Genomic DNA, 19557 nt, shown 5'->3' with positions numbered 1-19557 from the left:
GCTGTACCGGACAGAGATCCAAGAATCCAGATTTGCAATAACTGATTGCAGATGGAAACCTTCCAGTAGTTTGCTAAGATGGTAACATCCAGCGTCACACATTGACCTTATTACACTGAGTAACCATGGTGATCTGATCTGTTCCTTGTGGTCATCGTGTGTTCTCGGCTGCCTGAGCCCACGTCAGCACAGTTTCAGTCTGTCAGCTCTGAGCACGTCACTACTTGAGACTCAGCTGGAAGGGTTGACAGTTGGCAGTGCAAAAACCGTGAACTAAAGCTGGGCTTTCCTCTATAATTTCACACTTTCAGTAGCAACATGTAACGCACGGCGAAGATGAAAAATATTCAACAATAAGAGTACAGAACATTTTGAACTCAACATGATGAATTTACACTGGAAGTTATTACATTTGTCCATGGACGGAGTCATTTATCTGCCTGTCCTTCAGATAAAGTATGCTAAATATTTTGGCTTTTGTCCAGTCTAATCTGTTGTGTCGCTGTCAGCTGCAACGTTTGCTTAACCAAGGCCTTGAATGAATGGTCCAGTGGAAAGTATTTGCAGTTCTTTGTAAATTCACAAAGAACCTTGCCTGTTATCGTACCTGGGAGTTAGTGCGGGTTCTGTTATCTCCCAGACTAGGGAGGAAATATTTCATTTTAGGTTGACATCCCAGAGATTAAAAGGGAGCTAAATTAAATTTCCAAACCCAATAAACCCACAAAATTCACTTTGAGTGCGTAGAGGAACCATTGGAAGATTAATGAAACCATCAGCACACCATGGCACAGTGTTTGGTGAGACAGGCCATGAGAAACCCATTGTGGTGCTTTGGCAGATGTAACTCATCAGTCCAGAACACATGCTGATACAGTGGGCAGTGTGGACGTCATGTCTGGCTATAAAAAAACACAGAGGGGGAGTAATTGTGGATGAAAGGCCATTTAGAGAGAACAAGGGAGAAATGGGCTCCCTGCAAAGAAAACAAGTAAAAATGCATTGGATTTTGGATAAACTGCAGTCTTAGGGTGTGCATGGTCATAGCAAGTGCTACTGTAAAATATGTCTCCGGTATTTTCAGTGTGTTTGAAGAGTTTGTACTTGAGCAGATAACCTAGGTATTATGCGCTTCATGTCTACAGCATGAAACTTTCTCCACTGTTTGTATAAACCCTGAAGTTTATTATCAGACATGGAGGCAACCTCTGGGACCATGCAGAGAGCGAAAACAATTTTCAGGCTGTCAAAACTCAGGAGAATGTGAGGGTTTCAGCTGTAAAATGCAAACAAACTTGCTCGCTAGCTTCCCACTGGCATGTTCCCTAACATGTTAGCTTGCCACGTAATGACTGTAAATCTGTCTTCTACATTCTTGCTTATGTAGCTGTCGGTCAGAGCGGGAGTACACCGATCCCAAACGTTTTCCCAAAACTGAAGCTTAACGGTGGGCCAAAATCAAGCAAGTATTTTATTGTTTAGATGCAAAATGATACAAGGATGTAAAGCTTCCTTAATTGACTGACTTCATGTGCAAAATGTCATTCTGCCTGCCGTGCTCAGATTATGAAAAATAAATTATAAGGGATCCCACATTTTTATCTCCCAAAAATGAAACAGCATAAACAGCAAATTGTCTTTTTTCCTTTTTTTCTTCTTTGCTAGAAACATCTGGCGGGCCAGAGTTAGCCCACAGGCCCCACTTTTGGCAGTTCTGACTCAGGCTAATTGCTTTCTCAAATGAAGTCCAATGAATAACAGTCATGTAATTCCATAAAACATACAGCGGTTGTCAGAGTTTTTAAGCCATAGCATAAGCCAACCTTTACTCCCGGAAATCAACATATATACTTTGTGTCCTGTCAAAATTGGGGCTCCAAGTACAATTTTGTTTCTTGGCCATAGCAGCTGGCAGCAAATATGAATGAATAAATGAATGAATAAAAAACATTATTAATAAAGGTTGTGATTTGAAAGCAGAGTTATGGGGCAAAAAACTGTAAAAATGCAATGTTGAGGTCGATGACGTCACCAAACGTAAGATACAAATTGCCTAAGATGTCTGAAATAAAACATTGGTGTATGCAGATAATATACTGAAACTTTAATGCCTCAGTCATTAAGTGCACTGTTGGTTTGTAGGTCAGCCCAACTATTGCAGTTCTGTGTAACGCTGCATGTCGGATATTTTGCTCCTAACACTGATACATTTGGCTTTAGAGCAGCTGATGCGCTTCTGTGTATTTATCTGTGCACGATTTAAATCACAAACCATGATGTCCTCATTCATGCGTAGTCACTGTCTCTCTCTCCCCTCGATTGTCCTCTTCATTTAACTTCAACTTGTCCAAACTATTCAAAGCTTTTTTTTTAAAGACTGCAAACTAATTGGTGGCCTCATCCCTTTCTTCCGGCAGTATGTGGATATGCTGATTTAATACCGCCTGAACTCCCTGACAACAATGAGGGTTTGTCTTCATTATGCGTGGGCCTAATTTGTTTTTTTTGTTTTTTTCTCTAATGACCTCAAATCTATGCCTAGCCCCATTACTGTCCATAAGATGTTGGCAAACTGATAAAAAAAAAACGTGCTCTCTGTGCTCCTTTTATTCGGCTGTAGGATTGAGTCGGAGGAGGATGTGTGAGGGATCCACTCAGTGCCATTAACACATTCAAATCCCCAGGCTGCGTGGAAGGATTATCTCCATCGCCCCTGTGTAGTTGCATATATTAGCATGGCAATGTGGAAATCAAAGCAAAGGCGTCACTTAATTGTTTTCTAGTGTATTCTTTCATGGAACATTATGTGAGGAGGAACTAGGGGGAGGTGAGATACTATCCAACGAGCCTCGACTGGAGTAAACAAACATGTAGAAGTACATCGTCAGGTTCATGCATTCAGTCAGTTGTGCTTTCAATTTGTCTTTGCTGAGCTGTCCTTTGCATGAAATCTGTACTAAGATAAAGACAACACTTTAGTTTGATAAAATGATCATCAGTGCATCATTGTGGAATATTTCAGCTCATCATTTTGTTTCCCGGAGACAACTCTCCATTCATTTCCATGGAAATGCCTCGTCTGCGGTTGCGTGGCAGCTTGCAGGTCTTAACTGTAATTAGAGCTTCATTTCTCTTTTTATCTGACTGGCTGGACAGTATGATCGTTGCCAGGCACCTGCAGAGGTGGAAACCAATTACCGGTGGAGGCATGGTGTTTCACACCAATATGTCTCCTTCTCTTTGAATGTGTATGTGTTTGCCTTCCTCCCCTCACCTTCTCTCTAGATCCCTGGCAATTTAAGTGGATTTGTGGATTTGCACACCTGTCTGTCATAGTCAGAGATGCTGAGGCAAAATTTTCCATATGAACCTCTCTGTCAGTCTCCTGTGAAGGCTTTGGCTTATATCAGGAGCCACTTAAGTAAATCGATGTCATCACCACCTTTAAAGTGCTCATTTTATTAGCAGGGCTCGAATGGGGCTTAAAGGTCAGGGCATTAGTTAAAATGCTAAACCTTCTGATGAATGTGATGCATTGGGGTCATTCAAAGGTGACAGCAGAGCAGAGAGGAGGAAAATGAAGGGAGGTGACAGAATGCTGTTCGTATGTAACACAATATGCGCTCGTTTATGCTGCTTCTTTATTTGATATTTGTTAGAGAGGTAGAATTTATTGTCACTCTCTCCAGGGAATCATATCATGTCCCTTCAGTGCTATGCTTCATACAAAATAAGAACAGATACAATAAATAAAAAAGACAAAATTTAGTGAAAATGCATAAACATGTGCCTCGGTTCATTACAAAAAAATTCATTAAGAATAGACATTACAAAATACGGGCGGAGGGAGAGGTCTGTATAAACCACTTGTACATCACAGTGCAGAAATAAGTTGAATAAAAATGAAGTGTGGCGTCACTGCCTCATCATCTCTGCTGTACTGCTTTCAATGCTCCATTACAATCCATTTGCAGCAGCAGCAGCAGCACCACATGAATGCAGCTTTTCATATAAATTGGACCTGGACCTCTGAGGAGCCATCACCATGGTGAAGTGTGTTCATCGCCACTGCTCCTTTCAGCTGAGAGAGGACAGGTGGACTTCTTAACACAACACACACGTCAACATGACTCACAATTCTTCCCAAAATGTAAAAAAGGCCCAACTTTCTGGCTGCTTTATGTGACACCCTTTCACAATAAAAGGGAAAAAACATTAACAAATACATAAACTGTGTATGTATACTGTATAAGGATAAATACATAATGAAATAGGATATACAGTATATGTGATGTATGTCTAATATATACATATATACTGTATATATTTGTATGTGTGTTATTTTGTTTCATTTATCTCTTTAATGATCTATTTTATTCTATTAAAGGGTAACTCCACCCTACTCAATCAAGTTTAAATCCTTTGTGGCTCCAGAGGAAGCTGCATGCAATCTAATAAATTGCCTCTGGTGATGTCAAGTTACATTATGGGTAATGTAGTCCCCTGTTTTTTAAAAAAAATGCAGTCCAGTGGTCTAGCATTGCTCTCCTACAACACTGATAGATAGATAAAAATAGATAAAGCGGAACCAGAGATATCACCTGTTTAAATCCACACATTCTTCTTCCTTTCCAAAACATGTTGCCTACATTACCCACAATGCAACATAGCCACTGAGACTTCATGCAGCTTCCTCTGGAGCCACAAAAACGCTTCATACTACTTTTTTCCCTGTAGGCAGCAGTACTCCCCAAGACCTGTAAAAAACACTTTAATGTGTAAAACTGGTGGAGTTACACCCTTACACCTTTTTCTGTTGTTAATTCCTTGTTTTATTATAATTGGAGTTGTGCAAAATGTAATGCCAGTAAAGCTCAGTGAATTGAATTGAAAGGAAAAGGAAACAAAAGTCAGATCAACCTTGGCCTTGTCAGTTTTAGTCAAGTAAAATGGCAAATACGTGGCTCACAGGGGTACCAGAGAGATTAGAGAGGATGTGAAGCAGGAACATTTCTTCTTTCACTGGCAGCTTCACACTGTTAACCCTCGACGTCAGATCAGATTGGTCAGCTTCTGCTTTGCACAGCAGGGGTCTTCTTATTCCCAGGGGGACGTTATTGTCGGAAAAATAACAGTAGATGTCTTCACAGTTTGTAATCAGTCCTTTGGGATTATATAGCAGGCTTGCTGTGCTGCTGTCCTTGTAGAGAGAGAGAGAGGGAGAGATGGAATCGACCTCTCTTGTTTTAGCAACAGTAAATCAATAGTTTCTCAGAGTAAAACCAAAGCACATTGTCCAGGCCCTGCAGTTTGCTGTTACGCATCTATTGGATTTTAGGAAGGGGTGGGGGTGAATCGCATGCCTACGGTGTGGTTTCTATTGACTCGATGAAGTCCTGGCACTTTGGGAAATATGACACTATGACACATTTAAACCTTTACGCGCGAACTGCTGATACATTAAACTGCTCTTTTTGTGCCGACGCTCTTCAGACACACACCTCCACTTCAGGGTAGAGAGAGAGAGAGAGACACACACACACACAGTGTGAGAGAGAGAGAGAGAGAGAGAGAGAGAGAGAGAGAGAGAGAGAGAGAGAGAATCCAGCGTGCTGCAACAACTCCACTTGCAGCTGACGGAGCGGAGCGGAGAGGAGAGGAGAGGACGCATGTGGCACGTCGCAGCTGGTTTGGCTGGTGTGCATGGACGTAAAGCAGCCTGCCTCTCTCTCTCAGCGGATGCACAGATGATGAGTGGACGCCGGGATAATTAACGAGGAAGGATCGAGCTGCTGGCACACATCACAGTGTCACTCTGCTCGCGGTATGGACGGGCTGCAGGCGGAAAACGCTGGAGTTGGCGACATCGGGCAGAACGCGGAGGAGAGGTACCGCGCTCTCGCCTATGACACCGCTCTGAGCACCCTGGTGGCGGTGGTCGTGTACGTGGCGGTGAAGGTGAGCCTGGACGGCATCAGACAGTGGCGGGCCAGGATCTCGGTGCTCATCGTGGGTTCGGGACCCGTGGGGCTGACGGCCGCGCTGGTCGCTGTCCGCTCCGGTAAGGTGCTGAAACTGACCGTGCTGGATGAGAGGTACCGGACCGCCCTGCTCTGCCGGCCCCAGCAGATCGCACTGGATCCCCGCAGCGTGAAGTTTCTGCTGGGACTCGGGGTGGACTTTGATAACATGGAGGGCTGCTGGCACAACGAGCATTTCTTCACCAGGATAGGGGTGTTTCAGGAGTACCTGCTGAGCATCCTGGAGCAGAAGAAACAGAAGGTGGATGTCAAGGTGCAGCTGGGGACCAAGGTAGAGCCTCCTCACTGATTCAGTCATCTTATGGTCTGTGTGTAATGTGTCACAACTTGGCTGTAAATCCTGTTACACAACTTCAGAATGTATCAATAATACATAGACAGCACTGATCTGGAAATAATGTGAGACTTTGTAGAGAGGAGAGAGAGGGAGACTCTCACACTGCCTCATCTTGTAATGACTGTGCCTTCATAGTCTGTCAAAACCTGATCCCCCCTAAGTGGCAGCGGTCAAAGAGAAGAGGCTGGTGTGTGCCTCCACTTCAGCAGGGGTCTGATAGCTATCAGCAGCGATGGTGACAGAGATGTCTGTTCCTAAATCAAGAGCCCTCAGTCTCCTCAGGCTCTCAAGTGAACCCGAGCTGTCTCACACTGTAGCTCACTTTATCCTTTTCTGACATTTAAAGAGGCTTTTTGCTGATCTCAACATGAGACAGTTTACCCTCCCTGAGACACACAGAACATGTTTTTTTCTCACCAAACTGACTTTCTGTGCATGGTTTTGCTCATTTACGCCACACATACTGCACAAACACTCTCCCTAAGCTTCTCCTCACACAACATTGTATAATGTCAGGCTGAAAGCGGGCTCATCAGTTGAAATAACCTGTTATGTAAGCTGACCTCAAACCCTGAGGAGAATCCTCGCTGCAGTTTTTAGGCCAGTGGAAAGTAAAAGACGGAATTATAGTAAACAAAACCCAATCCATCATATTACGCCTTCCGTAATAAAATGGATTTTAAAATGTAATCCTATTTAATTCCAAATGGTTCAATTACAGATTTCGACTGGGGATTTTGTGAAGTCAGATGCCTATTAAATTAAATGTTCCTGTGTGATCTGGCGCCCGATTTCATAACACAACATCGAAAACACAATCTGTGATCGATGCATCAGGATAAACACAAACACGTGATCCCTGTTTTATTAAAAAGTTGTGTTTATTTGTACAGGCCTTCACTGTTGGCTTCATGAGGGCAATAACATGAGAGAACACCCCCAATCTGACCTCAACTTAGGGACAAAGACATAACCCACTAACATGAAAACCTCGGAGGAGTTTCTCAGAGAGAAGTGCTCAACGTGGGCAAACCATGATTAAATGTTCAGTGAATATTTGTGTCATGGCTGCGAGCCAGGGACAAGACTTTACTGCTGCTCTGCTGAGGTTGAGCTACATCCTCACTGTGTGGATGTTGTGACTTTGCTTTTATTACACTGTGATGTTTCTGTCCTTGGTGCTCATCATCAGGAGGAAACAAAGATATCTCAGCTCTCTCATTTGTGTGTGTTGCTGTGGCCAGCAGCTTCTTTCCTCCTCAGCTCCAGTGTCGTTCCTGTTAGCTGCTGCCGTCCTCGCTGCTATCCAGTGACTCACCAACCTTTGTGAGACAGAAGACAAGGTCAAGAATGTCTTCGATCACAACAAACTTCAGTTTCGTTAAGAGTCACTGCCAACTCTGCCATTTCCTCTTGATTAGATAGGACATTGTGTTTGATGTATTTTTTTTTTTTTACTCTCCTTGCCCGTCGGTGCTTCAAAGGTCTGAGAATGCAAAATAGTCTAATACATTACCTGTTCTCTGTAGTCTAAATGGATTAAACATAGATCTCATAGGTGCTGAGCCATTATAGCTCCTGTAAGGCCCTTTTATTCCCCCTTTCAGCCTGTCAGTCTTTGTCCTGCTCTGTCTCCTCATATGCAAAGGCAAGTATCTGGTGTTTCACAGAGAGGCAGTGATGCACACACAGGCATAATAATAAATCTCTGTGAGAGACCCACTGTTGCCAAGAAAAGCTCAACCTCTGGAGCCCTTTTTAATGCCGTGTGTGGGTTTATTACAATACAACCCACCTGTGTCTTAGATTAATAGGCAGTGATAGAAGGATAAATCCAATCCTGAGCAACTCTAGAAGTATTTGCAGAAAAATGTACATAGAGTCAAATAAAGATGAGGAATAGTTATTGTTTTCAGCATCTGTAAATATGGCTGCAGTAACGTGTAGAGCTGAAATAATGAATTACTTGATTGACAATAACTTAATTGATAATTGCCTTGAGAACTGATTGATCCTTTAAATTGTTTTTTTTTTCTAGCAAAAAAGCCAAACATTACCTGCTTGTGATGATTTCCAATTTTTCTTTGTCTTACATGTTAGAAAACTGAATATCTTGGGGCTTTGGACTATTACTCAGGCAAAAAAAGCTGTTTAAAGACACCACTCTGACACAGGAATTCACATATTACAGACCAAACGATTATAAGATTAGAAAATAAAGAGCAGATTAATAAATGAAGAAAATAATCATTAGTTGCATCCCGTAAAAGGACTTTCAAAGTTGCCTGCAGTCTAACTAGCCTCCATATGTTAGCATTAAAACCAAATTTAGTTTAAGTCCTTTTTAGCTACATCACAGAAAAAGAAACAAACAAAAACAAACAATTTCATCTGTGCCATCTGGGCTCTGCTTGTGCGGAAGTCCAATATCTAATCGCAGAATATGGTACGCAAGCCCAGAGTGTTAAGTTGTCCAAATCAACTTCATGGGTGAGATTGTATCGAATGCTGCGCTGAAGTCAACAAACAGCATTTTGATGTAGCTGTTCTTATTTTCAAGGTGTGTGAGGACTGAGTAGAGGGCAGTGGATATGGCATCCTCTGTGGTTCTGTTGGTTCTGAATGCATACTGGTGAGGGTCCAGGCTGGCAGGGAGATTTATGAGAGCTTTATTTTAGAAAGTACTTAAATGTATTACAAGGAACTTTTAATGACTTGAACAGATGAGACAGTCCCAGTTTGATAATGATGGCGCTATATGATCTGCATAAGCAAACAAGACCATCAGCAAAAAGGGGTCATGTCTATATAATTATTATAGTTTTTCTTAGTGCTTGTCACCGGGTCGGAGAAGTCATAAAATTGCATCTATTTTTTATGACGGAGCGCTGAGGATGAATTGAGTGGCGTCACAGCCTGAGGGAAGAAGCTGCTCTGTAGCCTGGTGGGACAGGACGGCACTAATACAAAGTTTACTTTCTAGGTGCTGTATCGTAGGCAACTGGACGTGTTTCAGTTTCTTGAAGACGTTTCACCTCTCATCCAAGAGGCTCCTTCAGTTCTGACTAACTGGAGGGGAGCTGCAGTTAGTTAGAACTGAAGAAGCCTATATATAAACACTAAATCACACATTTTTTTTCTTGATTTTTGTTTTATCTCTTGTCGTTTCAGTTTACAGAGGAATACCTGCGGCGGATCCCACAAAATAACTGGCCACGTGTGATCGTGGTGGCTGATGGGTCATGTGGCGACTCCTGCTCGGTGCTGGGCATCAGCTCTGACTACACTGTGGAGTCCTGCCATGCCTATGGAGCTAACGCAACTATAGAGAGACTAGACCAGAGACAGGTCAGGACACACACACACATACATACAAGCTGTATATGCATACATGTACATGCACTAATGGATGCGTTCACTCAAGTGCACTCACTGAGGCAATAACCGGCAGGTTGGTGTTTGTTTAAAGACTGACGGCAGTAGAAACAGGATATTGCAGGATATTACAGTGAAGGCGACTTTATTTGGCCATATAAAGCTGATTTGAGCAAACAGTGATGTGCACCCGCCAATAGCAGCTGAACACAATATCTGACTCTCATATAAACAGCCAGTTGTCAGCAGACTGTTGGATCTCGGCCTTATTTTGATTTACTTATCGAATTTGATAAGAGCAGCTGTTGTTCGGATGCAGGCAGGTGATGGTGATGATAACGCTTGTGATTCATCGTGCCCCCATGGCCAGACAGTCCCCCTGCCAGGTGAATATGATTTAAGATATCAAAACATCAGCTGCATGTTCCTCACATTATACACCAAAGGTCACTTGGCATTATATAAGCAGATGGTTGCTTCAGTGATGACTCAGTGGTGTTTCCACTGAGGCCCACAAAAGACTGAAAAAGACAGTAATCACTTCTAAAAATGTGCCCACAATTATTGATTTTGCACATGAAGAAGACTGAAAATAAGAAATGTAATGTTTGGAATATGGTGCAGTACAGACAATTGAGTATTGTTGAGACAAACAAACATCACATCCTTGCTGGTCCACTGGGGACATTTAAAATGTAGACAAATGACATTTACAGCTGTAGTCTGCTCCTTATCCTGCAGATCACCAGACATTAGCCTTGACAATGACTAACTATTGATAATTATTTTGTTTATACAAACTGATTTGTGGAGATGAGAGGTTGCCTTTTTGATGATCTACGGTGACAATCGGCTCAAAAGAGTGGATTGATTTGGAGAAACAAATAAACAGGTCGAGGTGAAAAGCTTCCAGGCTATTATGATCTAATACACACACAGTCTCTCTGGCTATTTTATGCCACCATTACCATTCATATCACGTTCTCTCCAGTGGCCGTGTGGCTGCCTTTTATTGGCCTCTTTTCTCCCTGGCTGTTTCCTGTAGTGATTGAATTTACCTCCCAGGATATGACCCGCTCAGCCCTACCGCCACCTTCCATCCCCACCCAGTCGCCGGCGCTCTGTTCCCGCGCTATCTCCCTTGGCTGCAGTAACTGCTGTCTGACTCCCCTCGGCTGGTTTATGTCATTGAAAAGAAAATTGATCAATCCTGGCTAGAGGGGAAAATGCGGAGTAGTCAGTGCCAGATTGAACCACTGAATAAAAATCAAGCTGTTCTCAATCGCCACTCAAGTGACGACAGCCACACAGGCAGAGATGGCGTATCGGCCATGTTCTGTGTCTTTTCACCACATACCCATCATGTATTTAAAGATTTAGACTCACTATAACGATGTCAGATGTGACACTAGCCTTGTTGCTGGTCTTTGCGTTATATTATTACATCTGAAATTATTTGATCCAGCATCTCTTCTTTTTCTTCAGGTACCCACCCCTGAGATCCGTGCCCACAGCCTCTACTTCGACCTGTCCGCTTACGGAGTGGAGGCCCTCCGAGAGCACCGAAACCACACGACCAAACCCGGCTTCCACCTGAAAATCTACGGCACCTTCAGGAACCGCTACATGGCCCTCGCCTGCCCCGCCTCTGACACCAAGATGGTCCGCTTCCTCAGGCACACGGCCAACTCGTCTGTAAGCCCCTTCTGATAAAACCTTTTCACGGCTTTGTATTGTGCTCGCAGCTGTGTTTTCATGTTAAAACAAGGGAAGGACAGATAATAACGATGTCGCCTTGCCTAACAACATATTCATCTCCTTTCATTCAACAAATGTCCTTAAAGTGCACCATTGTGGGAGTCCATTAGTGTCCGTTTGTGAGTGTATAGTGTTTGTTTGCTTTAGTGCATGTGTGTGTTTAAAACTTAAGTATGTATGTGTCTGAGCCAAAGAGAGCATGAAGAAATGGGAAAGAGGAGGAGGAGAGAGTAGACCTCACCAGTGTGTGTGTGTGTGTGTGTGTGTGTGTGTGTGTGTGTGTGTGTGTGTGTAGAGGCCATCTGTACCCTGCTGTTACACATCAGTGAATAAATGGAGGGCAGGATTTTTTTCCTTCCTGTGCTCGACAGCAGGCTGTGGGTGCAGCCACAGTGCAACCGCTGTTTTATTTACACTCCAGGTTTTCATGTCAAGCACCGCCCTGGTCATGCAGAGCCTGTAGCCATAGCATGTAGTGTGGTACACACAGGTATGTAGCAGCAAGACCATCCTTGGAGTGCTTGTTGCTATGTGGGTGGCCATTCAGATGCACTGTTACTTGGTAACAGATGACTGTGCAAGTATGGGTCGAAGAAGAGCAGGGTGAAGCAGAGAGAATGAGCGAGAGTGGCAGGGACAGAGAGAGAGTGAGACTTGTCACTCAATACCTACAATTACTGTAGGATCGATGAGGAGGCACACAGCAGCACAATTTTTTCTTCTGCTCTGCATCAACATAAAATGATGATGCTCTTTTATGAGTCACTCCAGATGGAAAAAGGTGCAGTTGTTTGAGCACAGATAGTCAATTGTTTTTTGCCTTTGAAATACAAAAAATAGTCAAATTAAATAACCATCACAGTTTCTAAGAGCAAAAAATGAAATCTTTTGTCCAACTAACAGTTCAAAGTGCAATTTAATTTTACATATGACAAAGAAAAGCAGAACATTGAACATTTGGGAAGCTGCAACCAGAGAATCTGTTGCTTGTAAAAAGGCAGAAATAACTAATTTGATTTACAAAATAGTTGCCGATTAATTTTCTGTCTATGAATGAATGGATCAAATGAACAGTGTTGTTAAAAAGCATCCAAAGTAAAAAATATTGTGGAAAAATATTACTTGAGTAAAAGTGAAAGTCACACATACTAATAGTACATGAGTAAAAGTCTGAAAGTGTCTGATATTAAATGTACTTCAGTATCAAAACTAAGTAAGATAAGTTTTTCTTCTTTCTAATCTTTAAAAGTTTTAAACACAAGGTACAGACGGTATATTGTGTGATAGAAAGCTACAGTGTGCACCATTACTGTCATGTCTTTGGTTTAGACTACATGGAAGAAAACGTGCTTTTAGTCCAATGTGGAACATTTGCTGGAGGTGAGCTTCATCCTCGTCCTCCATCCCCTGTGGCCAAAATGAGTATTACGAAAACAAACACTTGATCAAACGATCCTGCAAAAAAATATATATATATTCATCTTCAAAAAGTTTCATACATAATTTTAAAAAAGGAGATGTACATTAACTCTCATGCACCATTAAAGGGGCATAAAAAGAGATGAAGCACTCAAGAACATGCTTAGAGTCACATCCTTTGGACTGTCGTGGAAAATCTTCACAAAGCCTTTCACAAAGAAATGCACGGCCCAGCAGCATTAAACAACTTAAACAAATCGTCCTCAGGCTTGTATAGGCAACCGAGAGAGAGAGAGAGGGAAGGTCTCATTTTTCACATCACGTTACAATCTGCTCACATATGGCCAATAAAAAAGTGATTAATACATGTAATTTGCTACAAACTGTTCCACAGAGGCCCTTTAAATTATTGCAGGTGTTAGTATTCTCTGTATTTCATGGGAGACTTCACCACCGAAGACCCAAAACTGTGTTGCATCTAGCTACAGTTCAATTGTGGCACCTGATCAAAAGCAATAAAACTGTAGAGTGGTGAGCAGAGCTTTCTTACATGTTTTAAATGTAACTGTGTTCATTAGCAAGTCGATTTACAACAAGATGAGGTTAAAAATAGGTGAACTTGTCCTTTAATGATGCTACAAATGATGAGAAATATCTCATATCTGTCTCTGTTTTTCTGCCCAGATCATGAAGAACATCTTCCACCAGTCCTTTAACGCCTATAAGACGGACATAGAGCCTCGTCTCAGCGACCCGACGCTCCACCACATGCAGTGCAGCCGCCGCCTCTTCGAGGTTCAGCTGTCCCACAGACGCATCAGCGCCGCCTACATAGAGGGGGACAACGTGGCGGTCACTGTGGAGGGGGAGGCAGCACGCGTCCTCAACTTTGACACAGGTACACATGTCTATAAAACACCAGTTATTGCTTTTTACGCTGAGGGTAGGAGGAGATATTTGATGTGCCATCTTTTCTGTCCTCAAAGTGTCGCTGAAGGTGAGACATAACATCAGAGCCCTATTAGCAGAAAAAGGAGAGAGAAGATGAGGAGAGGATAAATTATTTTTTATGTGTGTGTTGATGGGTGTGTGACTCAGTACTGCACCCAATGGACTTTCATGTGACGCTCCTCTGGTTTTTGTCTCTGTTTTTGTGCCTCATGCTCTTTCTCATGACTTCAAGGCGAGTCTAATATGTTTTGTACATTACTGTAATTATTTGATGCACATAAGATGTCTGTAATTTATGTTTTTCCCTGTCCTCTCCAGGTTGTGGGGTGAATCTAGGTATGCGTGGTCTGGAGTCAATGGGGACGTTCATTTACCGGACAGCCACCGCAGTGGACCAGAATGATATTCTAGAGGCGCTGTCAGCTAAGATGCAGCACTCCAGACAGGTGGCTGAGACCTTCAAGCAGACAGGCCTGGCTGAATCAATGTATGAATGAAACAGAAGGAAGACCTTGTGAATGCATAATGCCACCTAGTGGATTATTTGTGTTTACAGCGAATGTTTACAATGAATCATGAATGTGATGCTGGAACGGACCCCTGATGGTCATGAATTGAGTATGAGCTGTGAGCAGATGGATAATGGATGTAAACATGTGACCATAAAGCTTTGTGACACACAGGGACTGGATGTACTACACATTTAGTACATTGCATTTGAAGATGTTCAGGTTTGCAGGTTTGCAGGAGCTAGCTGTTGCAGAAAGAGATATATAATCTCTTACAGCTGCAATGAAACAAAATACAGTGACTGCTAATGCACTGCACTTTGGATTTAGATTCCTCTGAGCAGTGTGAGAATGTAGCAGGAATAGTTGGATTAAGTGAAAGCTCTGTGACCTTTAACATTTTCATCACTGTCGTCTTCTCCTGTCATCTGGGAAAGAATCGACTTGATTTCAGAAATCTAGTCGATTGTGCTCTCTGGACGTCACATCAGTGGTGCCGGAGGAAACGAGACTGTGCCGTAGCATCGTCCGCTAGTACAGAGAAATGTATAAAACTGTTATTGTCAATGATCTAACAGAGGATGAAGTGAGGAGGCAGCTGCTCCAAAGTGTTATTATCAAGCCTTTTTGTCTTTGTGTTTGTTTCACAATGTGGTGATAATTGCGCTGATGACGTTCTGAAGTAGTTGCTAGATTGGCCTATTTTGTGTGCTGCCTTGTAAATCAAAGATGTTTTTTGGCATATTTCAAGAAATGTAGGGCACTGCAACTGGATTATTGGGCCAAGTGTCGCATTAAAAGTTCAGCTCGCTGGTGTCACATTTTTTTTTTATCCGAGAGGACTCAAGTATCGTGTCTAAAAGTTTATTATTTCAGACGAAGGGTTGGATACACTGATAATGTCCTGCTTCTGTCAAAGTGCCAATAAAGAAGGTGATTTGTCAGTGATGTGGATGGTCTTTACATGAAACCTTTTCATTTGTTTAATTAGAAATTCAATGCAATTCAATAAAGAACAAAAGCAACCTAAATGTAGATGCTAGTCAGGGCTAGTACAAGAAAGGAGAAATGTATTTATATTATTGAATTAACTTTTGTAATGTATGCATCAGTGCTTACTAAAAAAAAATATGATTGAGGAAAATGTATTAATTTATTACATTTTAAGTGTAGTTTAAGATAATATAATGACATCCTTAAAAAGAAGACTGATCTGTTCCATCAGTTTCTAATTGCTCTCGATCTTTATTCAGATCTTGCTACAATTTTACAAGCTGCTGTGCAAACCATTTATCTGAGAGCTGTCCTCTGTGCAGTTTCCACGATGGCTGAAATGAGGCAGTACTGCCCTCCAGTGGTGCAGCCTGTCTGTTGCATCTACTAAGTCTTAAACTTGAACCTTTAAACTGAGCAACGTTCTCACACAGTGTAATGACATGCAGAAAAACAATTCTGAAAATTTATTTATTTATTTTTGGTCAGTTTATAAAGTCAACAGAGTTTGGCATGAAGACTTTTAAAGCCTTACATTCACTTTTCTTGTCTCAAACACAAACCTCCATAAAAACAACTTTCATTTTCAGGGGTTTGCAGTGAAAACAATCTAAAGGGACATTATGGTATTTTTAAACATGGGTGATATATTTACATGTTTGGTGTGTAAATGACATATAACATGCACATCAGGCAGCCTTTTCTAAACAATGGCATGACAATTACATTCATACATTTTTTTCAGGAAAATCAAACGTCCATTTTCAAACGATATCCCAGGCTGAGGGATACCACTGATTGTTGCGCATAATTTGGGCACATGAAGCAGTCAGTCTGATCGCTGTAAACAAATAAATACTGCGCACTGACACTGACACTCGTGCGAAATGCTGATGGATGCATGAATATTCACTGTCCTCTCGTTGCTAAAGGAAAACGTGCAGATTTGCAGACTTAATAAAGAATGTTTTCCAACCTCCATCTCAGACACATACAACTCATTTTCTGTCATTTCTTGCTGGAAATATGCACTTTCTTCGTCTTCCTCTCGGCTGTGGCCGTGATTCACTATTCACTGTAGGCACCCATTGATGAGAAGAGCTAAAAATACCCAGAATTCCACCCGTGACACCAAGGGCAGCTTAGCGCCATGTTTGACATATTCCTCGCCAAAAAATGAAACGAAATTTTTTTGCAAAAAAATCTTTTTTTTTCAGGAAAAAAGATTTTTTTCGGGAAAAAGATTTTTTTCGGGAAAAAGATTTTTTTCGGGAAAAAGATTTTTTTCAAGAAAAAGATTTTTTTCGGGGAAAAAAAAGATTTTTTTCGGGGAAAAAAAAGGTTTTTTTCCGGGAAAAAAAAGATTTTTTTCGGGGAAGAAAAAAAAAATTTTCTCAGGGGGGAAAAAAAAAATTTTCCTAGGGAAAAAATTTTTTCGGGGAAAAAAAAAATTCTCAGGGGAAAAATATGGCTTTTTTTCAGGGAAAAATATGGCTTTTTTTCAGGGAAAAAAATCTTTTTTTTTCCCGGAAAAAATCTTTTTTTTTCCCGAAAAAAATCTTTTTTTTTCCCGGAAAAAATCTTTTTTTTTCCCGGAAAAAATCTTTTTTTTTCCCGGAAAAAATCTTTTTTTTTCCCGAAAAAAATCTTTTTTTTTCCCGAAACAAATCTTTTTTTTTCCCGAAACAAATCTTTTTTTTTCCCGAAACAAATCTTTTTTTTTCCCGAAACAAATCTTTTGAAGATTTTTTCAGGGAAAAAAAAGATTTTTGCAGGAAAAAAAAAATTTGCAGGAAAGAAAATATTTTTTTCAGGAAAAATTGGAATAGTGTTCACCTATCAAACATCCATTTTCAAACAATATCCCAGGCTGAGCGATACCACTGATTGTCGCGCATAATGTGGGCATGTGAAGCAGTCACAACATTTGGTATATAAATATAGGGCCCAGGTTTAAAATTGGCTAAATCCCTCATTAATGCATCAAATATTGTCTTTCTCATCATCAACAACATTTTGTTTCTCATCACACAGTAGTTATCATTAATAAATCTACAAATGAAAACCAGCTCAAAATTCAATTCAATTAAATTTTTTTTAGCACTGCCTACAAACATAACATTTTCTACATTTGTTTTTATACAGTCCTACAGTGAACTGTATGTCTGCTTCCTTTACTATAGTCTTTCTATTACTGTGCAACATACAAACACCCACACACTGCTGTAATCTACAGGACAAGTGCCTTCATTCACAAGGTGTCATCTCAGGCCAGTGACTGAATCACAATTAACTTCCAAATGAGTTTTAAGCTCAAAACCAGCACAGAAATACAATTCCTCAATTAAAAACTCACCTTAACAAGATACTTAGTCTCATGTTAAATCAGAGTTTTTTTTTCATCCTAAAGAAATGAAATAATTCTACTGCTTCATGATACCATTTTTATTTCCGACAGAATTTCCTAGAAGATCCTGAGATAGACTGAGAGTCTCAAGATAAAAAAATTCTGAATGCTAAATTAAACAATATTTTCGCTGTGTGATAAACACAGTGCTTAGTCTTGAGCTGCAGACAATAAAGGTGAGAGACAGTGACCTGCTGAGATCTATTAAACTGCTCTGTGCCAACCTGTCCCACCCTCTAGCCTCACAGACAACCTGAGGCTCTGCCTCCACAAGCCGTTTGCTCTGTCTAATTAAAAACATTCATCCTCGAGCTGTGCCCTCCAAGGTCAATAGTCTGGACCTCTGAACTGGCCCCTGCTGTAACACAAGGCCTTTCATTAGATTAAACACAATAATGAGAAAATCTTTTATCTTTGCATATAATTAAAGCTGGGATGAAGGACAACTCAATCAATAATGTGGAATGACAAGTTCGTAAATGAATTAGAGCTGCCAATGGGGGCTTGGCTGCGATCAATGACAAATGTTAAGCAGAGAGTGGATGGGTTGTGGTCACAGCAACGGGCATGTGTCAGTCCAACCGGGAATATTTGATGCTGTGGGCATAAACTGGGATTCAGATGGATTGCTCTTCAACCTCTGTGTGAGTGTGTGTAACTGTAAACTCTCACTTTCCTTTCTCTGTTTATTAAAATCCATCTGCAAAGAATATTTACATGTAAGCCACTGATCATGAGGTGCATTTTACGACTTTTTGAGATGAGTTAAATTCTTCCAAATTGCCACACATGCAATTTAAGAGTAATGCCAGCGTGGATTGTCTCATGGTCTTATTTCAATAGCATCATCCAGCCATACGAGGGCAGTGTTGTCCTATGAAATAGCCTCTCAGGTCTCTTTGAGTTCTGCGGAGCAAAAAGGCCAAACTAGAAGAGGAACAGGAAGGAGTGTAGATGGGATGGATGTCAGGCTGCTGTGTTCTTTTAAACAACAGTACAATAAATGCATTTATTTTGATAAAAGCAGATATATGACAGAATTTTGCTCTGGGATAATCTGACACACTGATTGCAGCTAGCTTGATGCAGAAAATCAATTCACCCTCTGACCTCTGCTCCTCAAATTTTCATATAAAATCAACTGAACAGTATACTTTTTGTGTGTAAAAAAAACTGTCGTCAGAGTTTTCCTATCTTCCCCGCTGTGACATACAGAGCAGCAAAAAAAAGAAGAAAGTGGTTTTCACGCCTCTCTTCTGGCCGTGTGAGTTTGTGTTTGAGGAGATGGGAAAGGATGTGAGCACGAGCCCGTATTGACAAGCCTTCAGTTGCTGTCTGACATACAGACAGGAAGTCACTGTCACATGACTGAGATATCGGCACCTTGTCCGATTGCACAGAGGGCCTCTTATGTATGCTGCCAGCACAAATACAGGCCCAGTCATTCATATACACACACAGAGAAAGAGAAGGAGGATGAGAGGATGAGAACAAAGCCAGAAAAAAAGGAAAATGTTGAGACTTTTTTGTGGAGAGTTGCAGCGACTTAATGTCTTAGTGGTGAATCGTGAAATGCTCTTTGTGTTTGTACACATGAAACAGAGCGAGGTGAATCCTCCTCCTGGATTTCTACCTGACTTTGTCGAACAATTATCAGTTCCCCTATCTGTTCAGTTCCTATCTGTCCCATCATACTCACGCCCAATTTCCCTAAACTGTCACAGCTAATAATTGGCCCTCTCTGTCAGGAAGGAAATCAGGCCCGCT

General features: G+C 41.4%; 1 protein-coding gene across 1 annotated transcript; it reads left to right on the top strand.

The window, feature by feature from the left end:
• The first annotated feature begins 5556 nt into the window (after positions 1–5556).
• Positions 5557–15334, top strand: LOC141000546 (uncharacterized). Its single transcript, XM_073471273.1, has 5 exons — positions 5557–6312; positions 9550–9726; positions 11239–11448; positions 13615–13828; positions 14200–15334. Exons 1-5 carry the CDS (start codon positions 5827–5829, stop codon positions 14376–14378), a joined length of 1266 nt encoding a protein of 421 aa, XP_073327374.1. The 5' UTR covers positions 5557–5826; the 3' UTR covers positions 14379–15334.
• Positions 15335–19557: the final 4223 nt, after the last annotated feature.

This window comes from Pagrus major, chromosome 8, assembly GCF_040436345.1.
Source record: "Pagrus major chromosome 8, Pma_NU_1.0".
NCBI lineage: Eukaryota > Metazoa > Chordata > Actinopteri > Spariformes > Sparidae > Pagrus > Pagrus major.
This window is presented reverse-complemented; position numbering and strand designations above follow the sequence as displayed.

What these genes read in the sequence shown, in the direction of transcription:
- LOC141000546 (XM_073471273.1), top strand. Translation starts at nt 5,827, where the DNA reads ATGGACGGGCTGCAGGCGGAAAACGCTGGAGTTGGCGACATCGGGCAG. An exon ending in AGAGACTAGACCAGAGACAG is followed by an intron (nt 9,727 to 11,238) that starts GTCAGGACACAC and finishes CTTTTTCTTCAG; the next exon opens with GTACCCACCCCTGAGATCCG. An exon ending in GGCACACGGCCAACTCGTCT is followed by an intron (nt 11,449 to 13,614) that starts GTAAGCCCCTTC and finishes TTTTCTGCCCAG; the next exon opens with ATCATGAAGAACATCTTCCA.